We start from the raw sequence: 17752 nt of genomic DNA on the forward strand, positions 1-17752 counted from the left end.
ATATATATATATATACACACACACACACATATATAATGTTTTCCCCCCTGAAAACAAGGCTTCTTTACTTTAATATTTTCCAATGATCCAAGTACTTTTGGATGTGGGTCACAAAGTATGTAATAAATGTGACAGAAAGAAAATGAAACACATTTTGCAATGATGAAATGATTTCCCAAATCAACTTACTAGTAATGCTTTCCTTATGAGACTCTGGAAAAGAAAAGGAGAAAAATATCATTCAAATGTTATATTCTGTTTGTGTAACTTATAAAGTATGTGACAAAAGTAGAGATAAGCTAAAATAGAACTCCCGGTATAAACACACAAAAAAATAATAAAAACCACTTTATTTTTAACTTAAAAACGTAGATTTAAGTCACAAGTCAAAGAGAATCAGTAGATTAATTAATTTTATTTTCTCTTTGCTATCATAACATATCAATATCATGTTAGTCAATCCCTGTACTAATAACTTGCCATAAAAAATAATTAACATGGCAATGACATGACACCTTGCCTCTAAAATCAAGTCACATGGCCTGGCTGCATTGATTCCTACTTCATGATTTGTAGCCTAGGAGGAGGGATTGCTGTACAGACTCATATTGATCCCACGTGATGTAGTCACAAGACATCACAGCACCAGTGGGTATTTATGATACATTTGGGATTTTTATTTTGAGAGTTTAATAAATATCTGTTCCTAATATATTTGGGTGAGCACTATAGCCACATAATGCCATTTATTCATGTTGAGACTGTCATAGGGATGTCTTTTTTTAGATATGGACTGCTGCCTACTTATTCTATACAGGGTATTCATTATAAAAAAAAAATATATATATGTGTGTGTGTGTGTGTGTATACATATATGTTTTCTCTTTTTCTTTCGGGAACCTGTTAGCTATAAAGTTGCTATATTATACAGTATATTGACTGTAATTTCCAGACCAGCACATGGCATTGTTGTGGTACCTGTTGTCCTTTAATCTGTGTTATTTCTTGCTTTTATATACTTGTTTTTTTCAGTTCTGTTGTAAAAATTACCTGGAAAGCAGCATCTCTGTACTTTCCAAAGCTGCAATATTACTACATGTTACTATGTTGTAGGCCAATCATTATGGCAGGTCAGGGTGTTACCTCTGATGCATACATAAAGCAATAATGACACTAGAAGTGACAGAATCACTAGCCTTATATTGCAGTGTTACCTCTATTGCTTATATAAATTATTACCCAAATTAAGACCAAAATTTTGTACCTAAAATATATCAAGAAGGTTGGCTGAAGAGCAATAATGAAAAAGTTAAGGAATGGTTGTACAGCACAGGGTAAGCCTTCTCTAGCCTAAACTACTCTATGGAAGAGTGAAAATATGCTTCTCTTCAAGCACCTCTCATTGCAGTTCCCCAGATAGGTCTTATAAAAACTCTTGGGCCACATTTCCCTCTTGGTGTGCCCAACTCTACGTGCTCCTCCTATCGCCTCTCCAATTTGATAGCACGCCACCCTCCTTATCCCAGTTGTTGCTCTTAACATCCTGACCATCTCTGAAGTTTCCAATTGCAGCCTGTGTCAGTTGCCTTCAACTACTAAAATATTTCCATTACCTTCAAACCAGAGATCAGGTGTTCTTTAATGGTATGAAGGTGATGAGTGACCACACAACTGCATGTAAATCCAAATACTAAGGCTGTGTAAAGAGACCCTTTTTGCCTAGCAAATGTAGTTGTGAATGATTTTTATATTGGTATGAGTTAATATTTAATAAATACCTGTAGATTCGGCCTGTTTTTATGCTCTATCTGGCTTTCTTTAATAGGGTGACCACACTCCTGCAGCATTGGGAGCTGGTGGGCTGGTGGCAACCTTATTAAAGAAGGACACAGAGTTCTTGTGTGAACTACAGGCAGCTGTGCTTTCATCTAATCCACTGCAGTCAATGTCTACTGCTGGTTGATTGACAGCCTGTCCTGAACATTTAGCAGCTGAAAATGGCACATCTTGTAATTGTAACTGTCTCTTTCGCTGCTGTTACAAGAACCAGAATGGATCAACAGGTATTAAATTATGTTATGGGGGACACAGAAAAACAAACACTGCTGTGTTAGGCTGCCCATAAACCGCACAGATTTTTTACACTATCGAAATTTGAATGCTCCTGACAGACTGCATCATATTACCTGATTACTTGGGCAGAGATAAGAAAGGATCAGTAAGAAAACTGTGCTTTACCTCTGTAAAGAACGGTGGTATGGTAAAATGTCTTATGTGCACCCCCCTCCTCTCCCCTGTTCACTGTTTAACCCAAAAGTCCTTATTCGGACTACTATCTGTGTCAGCAACAATTTTAATTGATAGCTCTTAAGAAACCCCAATGCCCCCTCCATAACTCACATTCGCTGCACCCTCATCTGCTGTTGCTCACTCCTGTGTAAAGTCTTGGAGCACAGAGGTGCATTCACCAAGTTTATTTTCAGATGCAAATTACCTGCAAGTCAACTGTAGTATTGAGCACTATTTTTGATTACATATTTGTAAAATGACCTTAAAGTATATTACCACTTTCACAGCCAAATTGGGATAACACCAACAGTATTTTATATTTGTTACATGTTCCCATTCACATAACATAAGCTTTCAGTTTAAATTGCTTTTACTTAGGTTCTTCTTTTTTGTTTAGAAGGGGCTGTGAGGGGTTAAATGATTACAACCTTGACTTCTGCATTCAAATGCTAATGAAGTAAATGAGTTAATCCTCAAATTTCAGTCCTAAATCTTTCTATGAGGACAGATACAGTGATCTCAGCACCTTCCACTGTGAAGGTGCTGAGAAAAACCTGGAATCAACCATATTGCCTGCTGCAGCAAAACATCTAAACAGCAAAACATCTAAACTGTTAAAAATGTTTAAAAAAAATAATGTTTCATTATACTGTCTGAATAGGAACGCAGAACAAACATATAAAAAGGGTTTTCTCAAATTTGCCTGCAATAGTGGAAATATATTTCAAGAAACACACAGTAGGAATGCCCTATCTTGAATGTACCGGCACTGGGGAAATTAATTGCATCCAGTTATGTGCAGTTAGCCATTAAGCTTTAACTTCTTGACAATACGTTAGCCTTTTTATAACCCTAAAACATCTATCATTAGGTTGCTGCTCAAAGTTGTACTCTTCTATTTTTTTTCTAAAGCTGGACACATTTTATAATATGATTGTATTATCTATTTAAAGCCCAACCAAAAACTTTTATTTTGATAGATTGGGAAAGGATAGATCTATTGCCAGCTTTTACATGTTCTGTTTGTCCCCACTGGAGTGAGGAAAGGTTTCCCCTAATTCCGTATTCTGTCTGATAACCATAATCTGCAAAGGAACTGAGGGGAAATCTGCCCAATGGGGACTACTGTAAACCCATCCTTCCTAAATCCATGAATTTAAATTATATGCAGTCAGTGGGCCCTTGCTCTACCAAAATATTGGCAATCTGGTTTGTATAGCCAGCTTAATTACACACAATGTATAGACAAATTATTACATTTACCTCTATTTATTTGTTAATATGACAAGGCTTAGAATAGAACCATTAATTACTAGGATTCCATAAGACTACCTTACCAAAATAAGGAATCCTTACGCAAGACCTGGGATTCTTCTGCATGCTGGGAAGTTTCTCACAGTCTGGAAGTGTCAGAAACATTAGACCAGGCTTATAAATTCCCTTGTGTGAGTTCTCCTCCATAGACAGCCATTCTTTAAAGCAATAAAGATCTTTAACAGCAAGACAGTGTTCCCTAAAATAAACAAGAGATATGTATAAAATCAAATTAGAAAAGAAGAAATAAAAAAAGGAAGTATGCCTTACCAGCCACATAGGCTGGTAATATAGTAATATCTCCACTGGAAACAACTTTTTTATCAGCACTAAAGGGAAGCTTGGAGCCACTCTGAAAAATCAGCAATGTTGTGTTTTTTTAAGGAAGCTAAAAACATTGTTGGTCGTTCTCATTATGGGCCACTTTATACTTCTCTTTGGGCATGTTTCCAGTATCTTAAGCTGCGTGGAGATTTCAACAACTATCTTTCCATATAGTTCTTACCAAACAGTTCCTTATAGTGCTTTTAAACATGCCTTTTACATGCATTATTGTGAACCTCACACAGCCTCCTCTGGGAAATGCATAGAAAAAATGCATGTTAAAATGTTATTCCACACTATAGTGCATGACAGTCCCATAACATTTTTTTCTGAAAACACATCAAAAGGTGCTTGTGTATTTAAAGCAACCATTTCTTTTTGTAATATAAAGTAGTAGCTGAATGAGCAGTAGAATGTTATGCAGCCTTGGGTTTCTACACATACCTTAACATATATATCATTCTGGGGTCCCCTAAACCAAGACAATCTTCACTTTTATGAGCGTTAGACTCATTCACTCCCCACTACTACCTATTTGTTGTTCAGTTGATTGCCAAGCTCATTGTCCAGTTCAGAGGTGAGTAATTTTGGGAAGGAGAAGGCCAACCAATGTGCACTTGAGGGTGCCTACAAAACATTCGACGTTCACATTACTTTATCAAAAGAAATGGCTGTTTTAAGTGCCGAAGAAAAACAATGAGATTTTTTTTATGCAATGGCTTTGTAAATGTGGTAAAAATTCACTCTGCAAAGACTACCCAATCAAAATTAAAAAAATTGCAATTTTGCTTGCACAGGAGTGGAAGTCAGCAGAGCTTCACCTCATTCACTAAGCTAAGGGAAAATTCCCCTGCAAAGTAAATATTGCAACCTATTAGCCTTTAGTTAATCAACGCCAAACTCTTGGCGATATGAATAAAAGATAAAAATTACGGTTTGATTTGTATGTATGTGGTTTAGGTACAGAAGGGCAAAATATTTTGGAGTAGCAGCAATTCTCTAAAGACAGGACAGGTGAGCAAATTAGGTCCTATTGCAAAAGTGTAGACAACAGGAAATGAAATGCTTCAAAGGTGCTGCTTCAAAATATTTCAAAATGCAAATAAAGAAAATAAATTTTCCAAACTGGGCAATTTTTCAAGTCTACAAGGGTCTTTCTCACATATACATATAGGTGTTACTGCAATGCACACATTAACTAAACTTGTAAAAATACAAAGGTTTTTGAGTAATAGAATTCCTGAATGCTGCATGCTGTTCTCATTGCGCATGATTACTCAATTTATCCATGACACAAATTATTATAAAGTTTTAAACTTCTACTGAAATGTACACTCATTTATCAAATAAAGTATTTATATTTACTTTTAAATACAAATGTAGGATTTTTTTTGGGGGGGGGGAGCAGTAATAATTTTTCTCTATGACCAAGTCTTTTGTTACTATTTTTCTACAGCTGCACATCATTGTTGGGGTGTATTTATAAAAGTTTGCAGAGCCAATACGCTCTGTGAAACTGACATTTACATTCAATCTGTGAGAACAGGGCAAAATGGAATGTTTTCTTGTGCAGAACAAATGTAAGTGTTGGAACTAGATGGAGTAGAGCAGCCTAGGAAATCCGCCAAATTGAGATCTACTGTAGTACATGAACTTTCACTCAAAAATAATTAGGGAAATAAAATGGTCCTTTGAAATAAAATTATTTTCTAGAATTAAGTTTTTCTTGATATGATTGTTAATTAAGCATGCCCCAGAACGATGCCTTAAAAGTAACCTACCAAAATGATCATGTGCTTCAAATCTCTAATAGTTTGCCTAATACATAAATATTCGGTTTGCTGAACTTTTTAAACTTGGGTCTCAAAATAATGTTAGATATAATGTGTTTTACAACATCTCAACACAGCTTAACACTGCATGGCTACTGGTTATTCAGAACATGCAATAACATTACTTTGTATGGTAAATTGGTTACTGGAAATAATATAACTAAGTTGTCACAGGGATACAATCGTTTGGCATTGATTATGGGCAGAACAAGTTTCAAGGGCAAAAGGTAACAGATGACTATGTTTAGGTATGCTAAGGATCATTAACTGTGTATTAAATAACTTCTCCATAGCAAGACATGGTATTTATATTACTATTTTTACAACAATGTTGTATGTGATGCCATTTTTCATTATATACCCATAGGATATGCAAAGTCCTTGAGTATGCTGTGAAAATGTCATATGACGTCAAATACTTGAGACACTTGTATCTGTCCTCACCGGTCTGAAGGGCTGGTATGATGTTCAGGGTCAATGTTGCCAGAACCTATCACTACTTAATTAATCATTGCACAGTTGTAGTGCTCACAGGAAAAAAGTGCATTAATAGTATCAATGAATAAGACAAAGTTTACCTTTTACTTATACGAAACAGCACTTTAGATGTTTAACTGAGCAGAAACAGCATATAGCAACCTTGTCTCTGTGCTGTGCATTTTAACTTGTGTTCAAGCAGTTCTTATGTAACTATGTAATTATAGTTGATGTTTTGCATCACATATTTGCTTTGCTGCATTGACAGTCATGCATACCGTCAATTAGGTGTAGGCTTAAAAAGCAAGCATAGCTTTCAGATAGTCTGACCCACTTGGACGTGTGTTCTCTTTTTATCAGGGCACTGTTAAGCACATACAGTCAACTCTCATACATTTGCAACCACGGCTAAGGTTTCTTAAGTGGATATTTGTCCGCTGCAACTTCAAGCAACTTCTTGTAACATTCACCAATCACCTGGCTCTGCTATGACTTTTGCACCAAACTTGAGATTCACAATTTCCATCCATTTATCTTTCAATCAGTGTCCTATATTCTACCTGAATACTGTAAGCAATGCTCAGATTTTTGTAATTACTAGAATAAATTGGGCACTGCGTGGCCAGCTTTACCGGAAACAGTGGCTGTTGTCAGATGATTAAATAAATAGGACCCCAAATGAAGGTAGCCCTAGAGGGGACCATATTCCTCTTGGGGCTTTCAGGGTCCTGAGGCTGTCAGGCTTGTTAGATGCTCATGTCTAAAGGCTAACAACAGCTCCCCAACTGTTTGGGGAAAAAGCAAATATAGGGTGTATGAAGAGTACCCTCAGAACCCCCTTTACTTGGCGTAAAAATGTTTGTGTTCAGTTTAATACTGAATGCTACAAAAATAGCAAACAGCAAAAATAAATAGAAAAAGAGAGAAGCAGATGTGCAAAAGAGAGAGCGTAAAAAAGTAACATATTGAAGTGGAAAGCTACAGTAGAAAAGCAATAGAATCAGATGGAAAGCGAAGCTGCAAAGGATCTGAGCCAAAGAAAAGCCAAGAAATAAAGTGTATTGCTTTAGGTGAAATTGTTGACATGTGGGTCCCGAGGTTACACAGGTTGAGAACCACTGCTTTAAGGGATTAACTATGATTTACAATATACATCTTCACATTTCCATTCACTACAACTTTAAACTTTGAGTAACTTTAAAGTGGAACTGAACTCACAAAGTGTGTATTTGATATGTTTTACAGGATATCTAGAATTATTAATTGTGCCTAAGCATTACCCTGAAAATTTACCTTTTGTCTTGAATCCCTCCTGAAAAATAATAGTGTACTTCCTGGTATGTGAGTGTGCCTAGGCTCTCATGTGCCTACAGACTCATAGCTATTTATCTGCTGTGTGAGATCTATGGCTCTGTTGCCTCTGACTGCTTGTCTCAGGAGATCTGGAGTGAGATTTGGTGATATCATGATCGTTTGCATGGAGACCAAAGGCAATACTGTCGACTAGTCTTTTGTATTCTATGTGCCTTTTTTGGCACAGTTTCCAGAGTTCAGTTTCTCTTTAATGGTACATTAAATTACAAACTTTTATATGTTGCAGTTCACTGAAATTTTTTCATTATTCTCTACTAATACATTATTAAAAATAGTAGTTCTAAAGAAGCAGGGGGCATTGAAAGGCAGAAGCATGGCACCACACCCCTGATTAATGAATAACACAAAAATAGAAACAGCTTGGGTGTTTCGAGGTACCAAAAACTAAACAACAGTTTATATATAAAAATATATTATTTTATTGATATGAATATATATTAAAATGTTTGTAAAAACAGAAAATGCCATGGGTCCATTTTGTTACAATTCTGGTACAATCTAGTACAATACAGTAATTACACATGCAAATGATTGCATAAATATGACAGCTGATATACCTATTAGTACAGACTCGACGCGTTTCACGGTATTGCTTCCTCAAGAGTCCTTACAGCTCATGATGCGTACAGCGTCCCAAATGGGGGCCTTACAGGGAGATTAAGTAGACAAGAACCCACTGTGTATCAGATATTGAGATGTCAACTTTCTGAGCAAGATTTCAGTTGTTTAAATGATTCAGAGTCATTTTTTATAATTGTTGGACAGGGTTTCTATGTTCCCAAAAAGCATCCTTCAGTTGGGTATCCTATTTATATCCTCTGTGGGTCTGGTCACCAATGGAGTCCGCATGCATCCAAATTTCCCAGCTGAACAAGCAGCCTAATACATTATTAAAATGTAAATTTGTGCTATATAAAATCTCCATGAAAAAAGCATGTGGTATCTGCCTGGTATTACATACCTTGCTTTATGTAATATCTAGATCCAGCTGGGCTCCCAACTCAAAGGACCAGAGCAATCCTCAACCCTAATCAAATATAGCTTAGAGTTTTATTTTTACTTTACTTAAACCTTGTTGGGTCTCTGATCCTAGCTGGGGTATTAAACAAAACTGCATAGATTGAGTTCCTTATTCCCCAACCAAAGGGGAAACACCTTAGGTCATTTCCTTATTTATTTCCAGTATGTTAAAGTCTAGGAAGTAACTTCAACCTGTTAATCTTGTACAGAACAAACTGCACTCATAGATAATTCACACCCAAGAGCCACATTAATCACACCCTGGGAAATCCAGACAGAGTGACAGCAGCAAACTAGGCTCATCACAGTGACAACAGGAATAAACTGTTACATAAAGATTTGTTGATATTAATAATGTACATGCCGTATCATGACAGCTTCTGTGGCAAACAGTGTAACTCTGAAGCTGAAGGTAACTGATGGAATTGCTAGTAGGTAAAAAAAAGCCAGTGTTCACAATGCCAAGTATATTACAAGGCCCAAAGGTCAGGAGCAATCATTCTACTTAGAAATATGCACTGAAAAAAATATTGATCCTCTCACAGCATGCAATATGGATTTCATGATAGACTTTATCTCCAGCGCTTTGATGACCTCTGTCTAAATTTGTTGCTACTGCCAAGAAAGGCTCTTAAGCCAAGATTTATCTAGCACATAGCAAGCTCTTCAGTCAGTATTACAATTCCAAAGGTTTAGTTATGAAAGATATGTGAACTTCTCAGCACAACCATGCTATCATATTAGCTAATAACTGGCAATACATCAAAATACAATCTGATTTGTTTAAAAACCGTATACATGGAGGTCTGATGCTATTTACCCTTAAAAAAACACATGAGCTCCCCTCCTGCTCTCAGTAAAAACAGAATTCCAAAATGCAGTGCATTTTAGCTATTAATTGTACTGTGTGCCAACATATTGCAGATCACCTTATATGGTACTTACCATGGTTCACATTATTCCCTGCCCCAGGAAGCTTCCAGTTCAATGTCTATGCTATAGGTTCATAAGTTCCTAAAACTCTAATCAATTACCATTAAACTGGATGGTATGGTTGTAGATTTTGCGGGATAGCAGTAACAGCCCAGTTAAATTGCTCTATAGGAATCCAAGGATTACACTGGAATCTTTAAGTTTTAATCAACTGTACCAGACTGTACCAGAGGGATGGACAACTCTGCATCTTGAAGGCCATGATTCCACACATATTTAAGGTTTTCAGTAAAAAGGTGTGGCTCACAGAACAAGGATATCTTGTCTTTGCTCAAATCCTAGGTTGTATGCAGCCCTTAAGGGTTTTGTAGCCCTGGCTTAGTGTCTCACTCCCTTGACAGTCCTGGGAATCAGTGTGTGTCTGTCATTATTTCAGAGGTCTATACCATGTCTAATGTGACATATTTGAAAGGATGTCACATTAGATAAAAGCAAGCATAGTTGTATCCAGGACTTTACCAATGCTAATGCTTAAGATTTACTGCTTATCACAACTTCTGTGGGTCAGGTGATCTAACATGCCAAGATCATGGTCAACTAACTTGGAATTGGAACACTCTCAAACCTGTTTTTCAAAGCTGATTGGTATGTTTTTGCTTATTACGCTCACTCCCTTCTGTTTGTCAGATTTAGATTGGTATTAGAAATTGAGTAAAGCAAACCTAACTTGAGTATTTACGCATTGCCTTCTCCAAAAAGTGGTTAAAGTCTATTATTTTGTCATAGGGATGAGTTGTTTATTGACTTAACTGTCAGCTATGTAACTAACACGGGGAAGCTGTGGGTTAAGTAGTGAAGTTCAGCTATGGAATTAGCCGTGGTAAGATGCATAAATTCTCATGGAACTTAATAGATGTATGTAGTAGGACCTACCCCAAAAACCTCTCCATTCCAACATTCCCGAATTAAATGATTTTGCTATATAAACCATTTGTGCTTTATTTACCAGCTAGGTGAACAGCTCATGGAAATCAGCCCACTGTGTCGATGACTGACATCAACACCTCATTTCATGAAGGTCAAACAGCAGCTGTCAACACTAAAATATAAAAGCCCTCACCATTACATTAATTCTAAAGCTTCTTGTTTTGGCTACTCATGATATTTGAAATAGTTGTTTTAATGTCACAAGAAGGACTTCCAGAGCTGATGAAAAGATTTGCTTCTCAGAGGGAGATTGAGAAAACGTTCACTGTAACTTTACTGTATAAATTACCTAATGGCAGTTACATGAATCTGCTGCCTTCAAAAAAAGCAAGCATAGCACTGCAGTAGAACAAGTCCACTCATATGTTGTATTTTCAGATTTTTTTCTGTTTACTCTGGCTAACAAAAGATGCTTTATGTCTTACAAATGCAGGTGTTGTAAGTTATAATAATTATGGTGGTGAATATGATGGTGATAAAAGAATAATGCACATAAGAGATGATATGGCTCATTTAGATTCAATATCCATTTAATATTGTCTTCCTGGTAACAAGACTCACACTGACTCACATACTAACTCACACACAACAAAATTTTGCTTTTGCCTCATTTATTCAACTGCATCTTACCTGCATATTGGGTTTGGTGCTGGACCATCTCCTGTTGGGTTGCATTCTTGGAAGAAGAAGTTGCACAACAGAGCTTCTGCAGCTAGGCGACAAAGAGAGCTGACTGTCTTCAGCTCTGTCCAGGCAGTTTGAGCAAGCATCTCCTGGCTTTCTTCTGGTTCACTATTAGATGTATTAAAGAAAACCAAGGAGTCCTTTGCAAGCATTGCATTACAAATATCCCCTCTGTAAGTGCTGCAGTAGCCAACATCTCCTTTGTATAGCCTGTAAAAACAGGTAAAAACAGTACTACATTAATTAAAAAAGTAAAAACAGTACTACATTAATTCACTTTCTGTTTAATAGTTGTCTTACCTTTTGAATCATCATCTTATGTAAAAACTACACTAGCGCTAGTAAAAGCATTTATTTAAGTAAATACATTTAAAAGGTAATCACAAAATGCAGGGTGTATTCTGTACAGATTCCTTTAGTAATTAAACCTGCAAACCCTAATTGCAAAAGTCTTACTGGCGCGTGTTAATCTCAAGATACATACACTGTAGTGTTTGTTTAAAACCCCTGCATAGTGCATTACTCAAGCAGTCAGCAGAAAGAACTGAAAATACTTTATACAGCTTTACTGCATGACTACAAATAGGAACAATACACTCTGAGTCATTTGAAAAGTAGATCTCCAGACGAAAAATAGTGGGCGCCCCTGCTGTAGGCATTATCTGGATAGCTGGGTTGCAATAGAAGGTGGTACCCCACTGAGGTGTTCATATTTTGAGGGCAGAATGGGTGAGAGCTATAAAGAACTGCTTTACAAAGTGTTTGTATTTAGGATTTATTCGCACAATTGTAACATTTTTTTCCCCCAAAAGATTAAATGAAATTTGAAGCCCAACTCCAAGAACAATAATTTCACTGCATTTGAATACGGTATGTATGTATGTATCTCTAGCTGTACATTCCTGCTCACAGTGGAGATCAGTACAGCATTTCTGATACTGGTGCCATGTCTCAACCCTCTTCTCTTCTCAGCCTTACACAAAACACTGCCTTCTATTTGTGAATGGTCGAGTGGAGAGTAGGGTGGAGACACAACACCAGCAGCGGCGTCTCACAGAAGCTAAGGTAAAGAACTACTTAAAGTCATAATCCAGTGAAATTATTGTGCTCTGAGACAAGCTTTCAGCAGTTTTTTTTTATAGTGGACACCTTCCACCCTTTCTAACTTTGAATATTATGCTTTCATTACGAGGTGTGTAGTAACATACAGGTGAAACTCGAATAATTAGAATATCGTGCAAAAGTAATTGCAGTAAGTGCTGCAAAAGGGGCCCAAACCAAGTACTGAGTACATATGCATGCTTGTACTTTTCAGAGGTCCGGTATTGTTCTATGTACAATCCTTGTTTTATTGATTGCATGTAATAATCTACTTTTTTGAGGTTGTGGATTTGGGGTTCTTGGGGTTTTCATGAGCTGTAAGCCATAATCATCACAATTATGACAAATCACGGCTTGAATTATCTTGCTTTGCATGTAATGAGTCTATCTCATATATTAGTTTCACCTTTTAAGTTGCATTAGTGAAATAAATGAACTTTGCACGATATTCTAATTATTCGAGTTTCACCTGTATATTTGACTCTCTTGTCTATAAAAATGGATACCACTGTGAAAAAATAGCCATAAATGATTGATTTTTTTTCTTCAAAAAGTCTGCATTGATGATCTTTGAGGGTAAACTTTTTATTGTTGAGTTTTCTTGTTCACTGAAACAAAACCTTATGTTTCTTAATTGTTCCTGTTTGTCATACGTTGGCCAGACATTTATAAAAAATTAACAGGACAGCTGTTAATTTTTGTTTCCAAACAAGACTATTTGTACCAAACATGGGATTTGCTCTATTTTACTGGTTAAGAGGAAAAACAAAGACATGCATTATTAATTAATACTCCAATAAAAGCAGTTTTGAGCAGGATAGAACCAGATGACTTATAACTGAGAAAATACAGCTTGTGTCACAGGCTTCAACAAACTACATTACAGTACATCAATAACTTAGTGTATCACTTTATTCAATCATGGTGCTCCTTTAATTTGTGCTGACAGTGGTTAAAACGTTTAAAAGGAAAAGCACCCTACCTCCATTCTACAGTGAAGATTTATGATGAAGTTCCAGAACACATGTAGAAAGAAGAAAAAAAAAGAGAATAATTAGTCAAGATATACCTATCTGTACTGCCATCAGTTCTCTGCCTGCAGACTTTTCTATAAACATGGCTATATAACAAGTTGGTCATATTTCAGTCTTCGTTATGAGAAGCTCCATTTAACTTAGCATGGGCAGGTGATGAGGGTATTTAGGAGGGGGGGACCTTTGTTATTTATGAAGTGCAAAAAGCTGAAGGACAGCTGAAGGAACGCCAAGAGCAATACCTTGTCATGCAAAAGGTCAGGAGAGTTCTTGAATCCTCAACATTTTCTTGCAGTTAATGAATTGTAAAAATATGTAATGCATCGCTCTACTATAAGGTAAGGTATAAGATTAATATAAAAGTTTTAATATTAAAGTGGCCATATAGGTTACTTTTGCAACCAAGACCTTTATGATTGCCCTAAAGGAATACGTATAGGACTATTTTTCAAACTCTGCCTGCAAAAATTAGCTCTCTAGTACCACAGTTCCATGAAGGTGCACTTTGAATGACTGCACATCCTTCTGAGCCTTCCAAACAAAAATCTGGTTCTCTCTTCTGTGAGGTGGCCACAAGACGCAGATGTTTTTGCTTTAAAGAATGAAATATTTTCTATTGCATTCGAATATCCTCTACAATTAAGCCCGTGTTGGGTAAACTGCATCAGAGAGAAAAGCCCAAGTGGGGTGCTTATCAGACTTCTCATATGGATTAAATATGTTTTAAACTGAACCTGGTGTGCATCGCTTGATCCATATTGTTTAGTGGATTTTGAGTAGGGAATTTTTTGGTGGGGGGGGGGGGTAATACTAGACTTGTCCAAAACTTGTCTTGTTTTATTCCAAATAAAGGATTTTTACAAAAGTCTGGCCTCTTTTTTTACAATTTTATTTAACCCTTTTATGAATGGGTAGGGGTAGAAGTACCCATTACTCATTCACAAGGGGGAGGGGCGCATCTGGGTGCCCCTTTATTAAAGGGGTATCCTGATGTAAATAGGCCGCAGGGCTTGTGGGGAAGAGGCCCTTGTCCCCATCGGCACAGGGATAAGGTGCTTTACCAGGGGCAACCCTGGAAAAGCACCCTCCCAGTGCCAAGGGCATGTGGCCTGGTATCACAGGAAAGGGGGGTGGGGGGCTCACTCGTCTACCCCCTTTCCTACCCTGCCAGGCCTGTGCTCGGATCAAGGATCTGGTTGGAAATTTTAGGGGGACCCCACATTTTCCCCATCTTTGGGGGTGGGGTTCCTCCTTAAAATTCCAACCAGACCTTAAGGGCCTGGTATGACTTTGAGGGGGAACCTCACACACTTTTTTTTGTTTTTTACATGGGGTCTCTACTAAAATCCCTACCAGACCTTATGGGTCTGGTATGACTTTTGGGGGAAACCCCACACTTTAATTTTTTTTTTTAAAAATGGGGTCCCTCCTAACACTCCTACCAGACCTAAAGGGTCTGGTATTGTTTGGGAGGGGGAACCGCGCGCTTTTTTTTTCTTTTTAAATGTCATTTTTTTCTTTAGAAAATGTAATTTTTTGCTGCAGCAGGTTCTTTATATTGTACAGATGTGCTACTTTACAGGCAGTTCAAGCGGACCCCCAGGCATGATTTTTAAAGGAATTTTTAATTTTTGTTTCACTTTAAGTGATGTTAAAATCACTGCTGGTTTAAAAATGGTATTTAAAAAAAAAAGATGAATTGATTTATGTCTCCCAGGGCAGTACCCGAATCCCATACACTTTTTATGGCCAATAAATTGCATATAAGGCTTCAAAATGGGGATATTTGATTTTTAAAGTTCTACCCTCATAGACTTGCATTGAGTTCAAGTTTGAATTCAAACTTTTCCCATGTTCTAAAGTTCGAATTTGAACCGGACAGGGGGGTGTTCTGCCTATCACTAATTCTGAGAAGAGATAGGCTTGGGAGCTGTGTCTGCACCCATGGCGGGAAGTGGATATTCAAGCATAGGCTTATGAAGTGGTATTTTTTTTCTCATTGTCATTAAAATGTACTTGTTCATGAATGCCACAGATGAAATGCCTACATCCAATAATACTACATTACTATGTAGCAGTTTCTGAAATCTGTTTTAAATTATCTACCTTTAAGAAGCTGAGAACTCTTAATCAGTCATTACGTTTTTTTCTATGATGTCTGGAAGTATAAACTTGCCTTCAAATTCTCCACAAGAAAGCTGACCTAGACTGCAGTGCAGTCACTTAATTAATCATCTTATTTCCACACTTGCACTTCTCTGTGGAATTTGAGGTATTCTTATCTTACCAAATGTGTTTTCCTAACATAGAATTTAAAGGAAAATACATTTGTGTCCTGATGTTTATTTTTATTGCTTCTTGTGGAGTTCAATGCCCCAGTGTAGTTCAGCCAATAGCTCTGTTTAAAACTAAACTCCAGGCAACAACTTTCATTTAAATACATTTCTCTGCAGCCACAACGAATATAAATCCACTCTGTGTGCATCAAATGATTTTGCAATTACCCTGTAAATGTATTGGTGATAGCATCACTGTGCTGTGACTGTACAGAGAGCAGAGCCATGGGAGGGACCTAGCAGCCCTATTCACTACAGGCTGCCTGCAGAAAACTGTAGGCGCGGGGCAGATACAAGACCAGTCAGCGTGCACAAGAAGAGAGAACAGCGGTGACTGGTCTGTATTAAAAGAATCACCTGGCAGAAGCAAAATGTCATGCTGGATTACTACACAAATCTGGAAGAAATACACAAAGCACATCAAGATCCTAGTACAAATATACATGTCTCTTGTATTTAAACAATATTTGCTTATCCTGAAGTTCATCTTTATAGGCCAATTCTTCCACTTCTAGTTATTTAAGGTTTGCTGATTGCTGGTAAATTGATTTACTGGCTCCTTATGGTTTCAGTTCTGCTTTAATGTATATATCTACAGTGTTACAGACCAGTAGATACTGGTCCTCAGTCTCCTAGTAAACAGTTCGCTATACATTCAATGCAACATTTTTTTCAGAACAAACCTGATATGCTAATTGCTGCTGCTGCTTTGGCAGGACCAAAACTACCAGTATGTTTATTGTCTGCCATGCAGGTAAACAGTCCTGGGCGGGTGGCAGTAACGTGGAGCTTTGAGAAGATCATACCATCTTTGACATAGTCCTCCACAGACTCTGGTAAAACCTTGTGCAAAACAAAAATACATTTCATCAGCTCCTTTTTCACTTTTCGCACATGTATTTTACATATTATATCTAATTTTTTAATATTTATATTACATTTTCTTGACTGTAATGGTGAGCATTTGCAATATACAATAGACAACTCGATTTATTTCAAATGGGTGGGATCTTTAAATGTGTAATGACCCTGTGCAAGTGACAGTAATATATAAAAGCAGCAAATCAGACTTCAACATACTGTAGCCAGATGATGGGAAAAATAAAATCTGCTGTGGGTTATTAGTGCAAGTACGTCACAACCTAATTCCAGACGAATGTTTGTAATTTTTTAGTTCTGGATGCAGTGCAGAAGTATTAACATTTCTGTCAGGTTTTTATTACGCTTTGGGCCAATGTCGGTGGCCTTTTTTTTGCCTCAAGACTGCTTCTCTCCCTGTACAAGTCCATGGGAATGGAAAAGCAGCTGAGGCAAGTCAACTGCATATTTCAAACGAATATAAAAAGTGGAGTTGGACTTTAAGTCCCCTAGTCCATATTGTTCAGTGATCTGTGGTGCTGAAATGCTCAAACTTACTGATCTATTTAATAAACCCTTTTTTAAAGATGTTGTTTTCAAGCCTCAGAACCACTGACTCTTTTGCCACGGATGACCACAATCTTTATCTCCAAGAATGCTCCAAAACTTGTAGTGAGATGCTACATATATGGGTTGAAAGTAGAACATTTTTTAATTGGCTCAGTAAAGGTAAATTCAATTCAGTCAACTAATTATGTGCACAGGAGATTCTTATCTTTCTAAATTCCTCTCCACATGATTGAGAAGTTAAAGTTGAACATAGGGGTCTATTCACAAAGCTGCCGAAGGATCTGGCCGTAGCTTCGGCCGATCCTTCGGCTGGCTTTGGCCCCAGGACCCCTTCGGTTCAGGAGAACCGAGGGGGTGCTGTACGGGCTATTCACAATAGCCCGTACAGCTCCCGATCACGGCCGAGCAGCTCAGTCGAGCTCTGAGCCGTGCTGAAAGCCGAAGCTGGCCGAGCGGCCGGCCGTTGGCCGGCCGACAGGCTGCTTCTAACAGCTGGGCGGAGCCAGCCGTGATCTTTCGGCTGGCGCCGGCCCCTTTCAGAGAGATCAGCGTCCCTGGTTGCTAACCAGGGACACTGATCTCCAAACATCTAACTCTCCCTGGCGCCCCGGGAGTCTCC

The 17752-nt window shown here is 37.6% G+C and overlaps 1 protein-coding gene across 1 annotated transcript in view; it reads right to left on the bottom strand.

Moving 5' to 3' along the window:
* The window catches only part of MUSK (muscle associated receptor tyrosine kinase), a 144451-nt gene that overhangs the window by 45544 nt on the left and 81155 nt on the right, over window positions 1–17752 (bottom strand). Inside the window, exons 7-11 of the mRNA XM_018557220.1 lie at window positions 16389–16548; window positions 13318–13324; window positions 11181–11444; window positions 3622–3802; window positions 3323–3356 (exon numbers count right to left, since the gene is read on the bottom strand). Of these exons, the coding sequence (XP_018412722.1) occupies window positions 3323–3356; window positions 3622–3802; window positions 11181–11444; window positions 13318–13324; window positions 16389–16548 (646 nt within the window). The remainder of the gene's footprint in view (window positions 1–3322; window positions 3357–3621; window positions 3803–11180; window positions 11445–13317; window positions 13325–16388; window positions 16549–17752) is intronic.

This window comes from Nanorana parkeri, unplaced genomic scaffold (assembly GCF_000935625.1).
Source record: "Nanorana parkeri isolate BGI_ZX_2015 unplaced genomic scaffold, ASM93562v1 scaffold274, whole genome shotgun sequence".
Lineage (NCBI taxonomy): Eukaryota > Metazoa > Chordata > Amphibia > Anura > Dicroglossidae > Nanorana > Nanorana parkeri.